This window comes from Cryptomeria japonica, chromosome 5 (genome assembly GCF_030272615.1).
Source record: "Cryptomeria japonica chromosome 5, Sugi_1.0, whole genome shotgun sequence".
NCBI classification, from domain to species: domain Eukaryota; kingdom Viridiplantae; phylum Streptophyta; class Pinopsida; order Cupressales; family Cupressaceae; genus Cryptomeria; species Cryptomeria japonica.
This window is the reverse complement of record NC_081409.1, coordinates 672,333,915-672,343,115: the sequence shown is the minus strand read 5'-3', so window position 1 is coordinate 672,343,115 and position 9,201 is coordinate 672,333,915. Positions and strand designations below refer to the sequence as shown.

At 35.7% G+C, this 9,201-nt stretch overlaps 1 protein-coding gene across 3 annotated transcripts; it reads left to right on the top strand.

The window, feature by feature from the left end:
• Positions 1-3,458: 3,458 nt before the first annotated feature.
• Positions 3,459-6,443, top strand: LOC131039542 (alpha pinene synthase, chloroplastic). 3 transcript variants are annotated; one of them, XR_009104667.2, is made up of 3 exons: positions 3,459-3,815; positions 3,941-5,889; positions 6,003-6,443. XR_009104667.2 is itself a non-coding variant. In XM_057972327.2 (3 exons), exons 1-3 carry the CDS (start codon positions 3,675-3,677, stop codon positions 6,037-6,039), a joined length of 342 nt encoding a protein of 113 aa, XP_057828310.2. In that variant the 5' UTR covers positions 3,465-3,674; the 3' UTR covers positions 6,040-6,442. The 3 variants fall into 3 exon arrangements, 2 of the variants coding, with proteins under 2 accessions (XP_057828310.2, XP_057828311.2); XM_057972327.2 differs by having other exon boundaries at positions 3,465-3,815; positions 3,941-4,104; positions 6,003-6,442; XM_057972328.2 differs by having other exon boundaries at positions 3,467-3,815; positions 3,941-4,104; positions 4,406-6,443.
• Positions 6,444-9,201: the final 2,758 nt, after the last annotated feature.

Below are 9,201 nucleotides of genomic sequence, written 5' to 3'. Positions count from 1 at the left end.
GGTCATTTCTTTCCAAATTACTTCCTTCCCTAAATTCCCAGGCTACTCAATTCCTCACATCACTTGTTCTATTTTATCAATAACTATTCTTGATTTACTATCTTCTTCATCATTCCAAAATAAAACCCTAGTCTCTTCGATCCACTCAAGGTTCAAGGGAAAGATTTGTCAGGTTACTCAAACCCGAAGGTTAGTTGGTGGAAGACTTAGGTTGTTCATATTTTAAGCAGCCTTCAACTTGGATGGATAATCAGGTTCTCAAAAACCCTCTTTTGTTTGTTCAAATTACTACAATTTTCAAGGCACACAACACTATAGTAGGGTTACTAGGCCAAAAAAAAACCTAACAACACCTCTATAGATGCATTGTGGAAGGAGAAGAGATCAAAATTCACGAGGCTATGCCAGAGGATAAAAGGAAAACACATGGGGAGAGTGGTATACAAGCCTATCAAATGACCTTCAAGAATAGTACACACAAAAATAATGAAATAACCAAGTAGAAAATGCACAAAAAAAAAAAGACAAAACCCTACCTCAAACCTTGATTGTGCAACCCCAACAACCATATACCTTTGATGCAATGGTCACCAGCCTATTCAGTCTTGAATGGAGGTGATAATCACATAGAAATCACCAAGGAATATTCAAAAAATGGAGGAACTTGAAAATTTCAAATGCAATGTGCAAATATATGGTCTGACCTTGATTTTTTAGGTGAAAATGGGATGACGTCGGATGTATTGAATATAAGAAAGGGGATAGGTAGGGTAAAAGGACCCATTTTAAGGGTTGGCAATTAGGTTGTTGGGGGTCATGTATTGCTACATGATCCTCAAATCCCCGATGCTCAATCCCTAAATGAATGACACTAGCGTTGGTTGTTGGGGATGGGACATCCCTAAAGCCCAACAAGAACGAAAGGCAAGGGAAAATGAGAAGAGGAAGGGATCAGGGATGGCATATTCAAATCTCCCAAATTCTCTAGAAACTCCCTTCCCTGAACTATGAGAGCCCGAAAGGGCAAGCCAAAAAGAAACGAGGACAAAAAGGAAAAGAAGCATAACCAAAAGACAAAGGTAGAACAAAACAAGAGAAAAAAGGGGGTCCCCAACTTGTTCAACTAAGAAAGTGGGGTGTGAGCACAACAATACCATACATCATCACTAAAGTCTATAGCTTGGGTGCTTATAAACTAGTAGGCATGGAAGGTATGCCTCTCAAGGATCCCATTAATTCTATGCACCTACATAAATACTATGATTAATCTTTTTTCCCTTTCTTCTCTCTTCTATCTCTACTTTATTGAATGGTATGCTGGGAACTTTCATCTTTAAAGAATATTATGTTAGATAGATTATCTTTCTATGCATTGCTTCGTTCATGAAAAAAATATTTTTTAAGTTGTCCTGGATTCGTTGTGTAATTTCTTTTTCATAGATTAAGATATAACATTTCTTCATGTTATCATATAGTTTAGTATTTGTTGGTGTAAATAAATATTCATTTTGGATATTATTACACTTACTTAAGTTAACTTAGGATAATGCATCTCTTCATAGTTTGGATTTGAGACACTTAGGGATAGAGCTTGTAGGAGAAATTCCACCTTTTGTGGTCTTATTTTGCTATTACACTCCACATTCGGTGGGTCATCCATCTCTTGTGGAATATTATATTATTTCTCCTACCTACCCTTGGTATTTCTTACCTACCCTTGTTTCTCATTGAGCCACATGTCATATTTGTGTGCTCATACATCCATATGGCCTTGCCTATATAAGCAGGCCTCTATTCATTGTATTGGTTAATCCAGTTGATCATTTTGCATTTTGATGAGAATACAGTTTGTTCTTGTCATTCTATTGTCTTTTTTATGCTTTTCATTGTGCCCTTGATCTTGGCAAAATCCTACATGGTATCAGAGCTATTGGGGCTTCATTGATCGGTTTTTGGAGACATCGTAGAAGGCTTCTATTTTTGGATTTGGGCTTCTATTTTAAATTGGAATGGTTGCTACATTAAATAATTGAGATTAAAAATGCATGCCATACAATAGTATGTCATTAATATCTATCTCTAGTGCATGTGGGGATGGGTCCCTATTTCATCTCAAAGGAAACAAACAAACCGATTTCCACTACTTGTGAAAGTGGGTCCCTATTTTGCATCAAAGCAAACAAACAAAATGATTTCCAATGCTCGTGGGATGGGTCCCTATGTCACCTCAAGGAGGGAAAAAATATACAAATGCATATACTCCAAGGCATGTTCAAATACAACTTGACTCAAAAAAAAAAAGTGTATAGGCTAGGGGAAAGGACCCAGTAGTTGTGCACCCTAACTTCGCACTTCTCAAAATCCTACTTGGAAATTTCAAATCACTCCGATTTTTTTACAGCAGCTTACTTGGCAAGTCCCCTGCTTATAACTAAGGTTTCAGGGCCACATCAGCATGCTTTTTGCCAAGGTGTCCAAAACAGCCCCCCAAAAAAGTGAGACCAATAGGCATGCAAAAGAGACCCCAATAGTTGTGCAGCTGACATGGCATCACTTGATTGGTTACTTTTTACAATATTAGTACATTTCTTAACAACTATTGGTACATTTCCTAACAACTGTTGGTACATTTCCTAACAAAAATTGATATTTTTTGTTTCAAACAATAGGTTTTATTTGTTCAATTTTTGGAACAAAAGGTATCAACAACCCTCACAACAATTGGTACATGCTCAACTACTGGGTCCTTTCCCCTACCTAATAATATTAGCAGGTGTCAATTGAGATTGAGTAGTCAGCATTTTAAAATAGTAAAAAAATGCATGCCACTCAATAGTCTGAAAGTAATAGTGATATTTAGTACTTGGGGGGTAGGGTCGTGGGTCTCTATTTCATCACAAAGGAAATAAACAAAATGGTTTCTACTCTTGTGAAAGTGCATCCTATTTTTGCTTCAAAGGAAACAATTGTAAATTGGAATAGTTGCTACATTCAATAATTGAGATAAAAAATGTATGCCATACAATAGCATGTCATTATTAACGATTTCTAGTCAATATGAAAGATGGGTCCTTATTCCGTCTCCAAAACAAACAAACCAATTTCCATTACTGGTAGAAATGAATCCTTATTTCATGTCAAAAGAAACAAACAAAATGATTTCCAATACGCGATCCCTATTTCAAAATAATAATAATAATAATACCAAAAACATACTTGAAATACAACGGGGACTCCCCCACCGAAAAAAAAGAAAGGATTAAAATAAAATAAAAAAATGCAGGCCACACGATAATAATATCCCATACTTGTTCCTGCGATTTTATCTCTCTAAATGCAGTCGGATCACCAGCTCCACAAATGAGACTTTCAATCCACATATGTCAGAATATAATTGGCCAATTGGGATTTGGGGTACCTACTCATTATCTTCCACGCTTCACACAAGAGAATCACTTGTTTGAAAAGTTAGCGTTTTACAAGCACAGAAAGAATAGGTGGAATTGAGGCATTAAATACCCATCAAGCTTTTGCATCTCTGAAATCAATCTGAGAATGGCTTCCATCTCTCTTTCTCGTTTCACTCTGGTATTTTCATTTCTCAACAACCCATCCACACAGAAAGCCAGGACTTCTCAATACATGTATATAAACATCTAAGTAATGAGCCAGTAATGAGCTTAAGATGTTTGCTCATGTGTTTAATACTTTGCAACGCTTCACCCACTCAACAATCTACTGTGTGGCGCAGAAACAATCATCACCCCAACTTGGGGGAAGATGATTTCATCGACTCCCTTCCAAAAGCTCACAACGTAAGTTAGTTTTACAGTCTTCTGCATCTACTCTTTTGTTTTACAGTCTTCTACATTCTACTCTGAAGTTCTGCTTTGCTTTGTTAATATGTTTTATTCACTTGATGGATTGTATTGCGCTGCAGGGTCCTTGTTATGTAGAACGTGCAGAGAAACTGATTAGGGAAGTGGAGGAGATGTCCAATGGAGATGCCCAGGAACGCCTTTCCATGGTGGAGAACGTTGAACGCCTTGGAATAGATCGGCATATCCAAAAGGAAACAAAGAAAGCCCTTGATTATGTTTGCAGGTTTGTTTCTTAGAACAGATCCATCAATCATCAGGATAAAGAGAGTCAAAAGAGAGTCAAAGAAATCATATTATAATTTATTTTTTTGCTTTCTTTATTATGATGATGAATCTGTTTTAAGAAACAAACCAGTAAACATAATAAAGGGCTTCCCTTATTTTGTTTTGAAAATATTGATCTATTCTAAAATATGATCCGAAATATTGATGCAAAAATCTTGAACACAATTAAATTCAGAAACAGCATTCTTTTTATGAAAATCTCTTTATCATAAACTTCTCCTAACTAAATCTTGAAGCAGGTAGTGGAATGACAAAGGCATAAAGGAGGCACTTTGAATTCTTCACTGTACACATACGTCGACTTTTCTTGTACGGGTACTTTGGATGTTGTCTCATGTATGCCCCTGCCTACTAGTAAGCATAGCTTTTCTTGTGTGGCGAGATCTACAGCTTTCTCCAAGGGTGTTCATCCTCTCCCCTGTGCCAAGTCATCCCCTATGGTTGTCTTTGGGCAGGATGTTGTGGACAACATAGGGTTCTATCAACATTGTGCCCTTGTGTGCAAATTCTCTAGGCTCTAGCCCTCCCTACTAGACCTACATTGTTGGGTAAGTGACTCATGGAAACCCTTGGTTGCTTCCAATGTTGAGCTCTTCCTGTATGCTAAAGGCTTTCTCATCACCTCCTTTACTTCCTTGACTGATCGAGATTTGATTATGGGGAAGTTGCGGGCTTGGGGTGCCCACCCTCTCTCTATCAAGCCCTGGACCACTACCTTCAACCCTCTTACTAAACCACTTAACGTGCATCCAATTTGGGTTCGTCTCTCGAATTTTCCCCTGCACTTTTGGGAACAATCCTGCTATGAGGCCATTGGCAACTCCATTGGTCACTTCCTGATGGTGGACGATGACACTTCCTCAATGGGACATTCCACCTTCACTCGCATTTAGGTTGACATTAATGTTGCTTCTCCTCTCCCTAGAGATGTGGTGCTCATGGTTGGGGATAGGCCTTGGACACAACCACTAAACTTTGAGGGTCTCCCCTTTCGCTGTCGGAAGTGTTTCTCTACTGGACATTTGGCTTTGAACTGCTCTACTTCATATTGCAAGGGGGCTGCAACATGGTGGAAGGATGCTACACTGGATCATTTAACTATTTACGCTTCAGATGAACCTTCGAAAGGATTGGATGAAGAGTCACCTAGTAACCCTTCTAGCGTTCCTTTAGATTCTGAGACCATGCTGCCTTCGACGGCCCCTCAACGACCTTCTATAGCTTCTCTGCAACATCTAGAGGCTACTTGTGTTGCACCTGATGTGGCACCTGTTCATTCTTCTACGGCTCCCTTGGAGCCTAATGATGATCTTTTTGGTCCTTGTTACAAGGAACCCCCTCTGAATGATTTCCCCCTTGTTGATTTGAAGGATAGAATTGCATGGACGATTGTTCACCGTAGGTGGAAGGGGAGGTCCTCCCCCCTTCCCCAAACTCTCCCCAATCAAGGTGTGGGTGTTTCCTCTCCTCCTTGATTTGGGCTTGTGTTGTCTATGTTTTTGCAGGGCCCTTTGTCCACCTGCCTATCTGGGTCTATGTTTTTGGTTGTTGATAGTCTATGACTATGTTAAAGGATTGACGCCCTAGTCAATGCTACTTTGAAATCAAAAACATTAGATACAATTCTTCCAGAGAACATTCTTCCAAATTTTGATTTTCCTTCAAAGTTACATGATATTTCACACACGCCTTTCGATTGAGCAATGATATTGATGCATTCAAGGTATTTTCAAATATGGAGCTACAACTATTTTTAATTTCTTTATCCTTCTTTTAATGTCCTATTTATTTAGGAAAGATGTTTGAGTTAAAATTATGATGTGTGATGAAATACAGGTTGAAGCTACTAGGGTTGAGGAAGCTTCTTGTGTAAGATGCTATATGAGAGATAACCCTAATTCAACAAAAGAAGAATCTTTGGATTATCTTAAATCCTTCCAAGATAAATTATTGAAAGAACTAATGTGGGAATATTTTAAAAAGGATGGTGTACCAACATGTAGTTAACTTGTCAAGAGGTACTCAACTCTTTTACAAAGAGGGAGATGGTTTTAGTGTTGCCACTAAAGATATAAGAGAACATATTTGAAAAATATTGGTTCAACCAATTAAAATGTAAGTTGGGATATTGTTGATTAGGTTGTGAGGTGTGAAAAGCTATATTACATGAGCTAATAATCTATGTTAGTATGAATATTGCTAGCTACGCTACCTATTTACTATAAATTTATTGTGTACTAAGTGATGAAACTAAGAATTTTATTCTACTAGATGTTTAAACTATATTGTCATCTTCTATTGATGTAATCAATGTGTAGCAATACATTCTATGTACCAAACAAATAATATTTTTTGTGTTGTTCATATTAATAGGAAGTAAAATTTAACATTAGAATATTGTGTACGTAGAGTGGGCCAATGGTTGAAAATTTTTAAATTAGTATATTTATTTTATATAAAGGGGTTTGAATTTTATTTTTAAATTGTTATACGTGAAAATATTGCATAAAAATTATACATGATATATAGAGATTACAATAGTTAGATAGAATTATTGTAATAATAGAAATTGTATATCTATTCACCTTTATCCTTATATTTGGATGCCAACACAATTATAATTGATGTCCTTACTGATGAGATTTGAAATATTAATAAAATATTTCTACATAACTTTTGTGAGAGAAAAAAATGTAAAATAACTATTTAGAATTCACAACGCAAAAGAGTAATAACATCCCACGAGATAACACCATATATGTACCATGGGAAAACCTTTCTATAGGAAGAAACAACATCAAAAAGCACCAACATAACTCAATGTAGTATCTCAAGAACAAGATTACAATATGTTGGTAGAGTCGCCATGCAAGTATTTTGAAGTCTCAAGAACTCTTGCTATATTTATCCATGTTCAAAAGTAAATGAGAACAAAACAATCACAAATCCCAATCCAAACTTTCACATTATGCAACTTAGAAGGTATGCTCAATCCAATTTTAGCAAACCTCAAAAAATGTTCACATACTTCCTTTTATTAAGACAAGCTTATACAAAACCACTATGTTTATTATTACATATATCATTTGCCTCAAAATTGTTAGATTTTTTAATGAGACACTAATATATTTTGACACATAAAAGAATGACTAATTTGTAAGTAGCATATTTTTGTATAATTTTATATCATGACATCACAATATCTTACAGTCATTATCACTCAACCTTTGAGATTGATATTAGTCCTTAAATATCTCTCTTGAACTTGGATCATATTAATAGGTACTAATTTGATGTAGTATGTTTCCTGAATTATAAATCTAAACCTTGAAATTTATAAATGTAAAGTGTAAGTTTACATATTATTGACCCAAAGTTCAGTAGCCATTGTGAGTTGTCCTAGTGCATACTTGTTCTGATTTTTGTGTTTCATTATAATTTTTTTAAGTATATACATTTATCATTTTTTAATATGCTGAAAATCATCATGAATAATTTATAAGTCATTTAAGAGCATTGCTATTAATTATTTATGAGAGCATCATAATTGTATTGGCAAGAAAACTTTCTTGTATCCTTAATTCTTGTTTGAAATCTATGTAATAAGCCTACATATTGTTTTGACCAAGCATAACATGACCTCCATGATTCAAAATATTACCCAAAGGTGTAATTTATACATACCACCAATATCTGTGTGAAAATTTTAATAATTATATATCTACTAGACTATTACTATAAATCATAGTAAAAACTATGCACTATGACCATTTTTGCACTCATGGACATTAGATCTAGGTTCACGTAGATGACATAGAATGAAAAATATAGTTGATTTGGAAATTATATGGAATTTATCTAAGAAAGAAAAAATTACTACTATAATGAACCGATTCTTAGAATTCTCATATTCACTATCCCATCCTTGGAATCTAGGTAAGGATTCAAAAAAAAATAAGTGTAATTTTTCTAATGAATATATAGAATTTATTTTTTCATTCTTTGCTCATAAATTTTAGGTTTAATCATTGTTTAATTAATGGAATTGGGTGAAAAGGAATGGAAAGTACTTATTCTCATTACATTATTTGATAAACTTAAAATGTAGGAAAATGAGCTAGTTTAATAATGCAAACTAAGAACCATTTCTGAAATATTTCATTGGTGAACAACCAATTAGGCTCAAATTCAACCCTATAGGAGATTTGAGCGTTGTGAATGATTGTTCTATTTTGAATGTTTCTTGGATGAAAGGTTGTACAAGAGCAACAAGAAAAGTAGGCTATAAACATAGGACAAGAGATTCCCAAAAAAGGTTCATAGGTTACAAGGATGCAACATGACACTCTTCGTCATCCTGTGAGGAGTCGTCATAATTGGAAGACTAGATAGTCAAGTGATCACCATTAGCAACCTTCCACCATGTAGCAACGCCTTGATGACATAAGAGAGAATGATTCATGGTCAAGTGACCAATTGAGAAGCAATAAAGACATCAAAAGGGGAGGCCCTCATATTCCAATGACTAAGTCCAAAGCCTATCCCTAACAATCAGAATCATATCCCCATGAAGAAGTTTGGATATCTCAATATCTACCAACATGCAAGAAAAATTAGAATGCCCCATGAAGGAAGTGGAATCATCAACCTTCAAGAAGTGGCCAATAAAGTTGTTAATGACCTCGTAACAAGAAGCCTCCCAAAATTGGAGGAGGAGATTAGGAAGTTGAACCCACACCAAACACACATTTAGTGGTTTGGTAAGAGGATTAAAGGAAGTACAAGGTTTGATCAAGAGGGAGTGTACTCCCCAAAGCCCACAACTTATTTAGCAGCAAGTTTTCATCTTTGGAAGAAGCAAAAGAAGCAATGAAAACACCCTTAGCAGAAGGGAAGAGATTAATCTCACTAGACACTAAGGGCTTCCAAGAATCCAACGCTTAGCTATAAATATCTCAAAGAGTAGGACAAAGACCAAAGAACTAACACATCAAATCACAACATTGATGAAAGTCCTCATTATCCACCACACCAA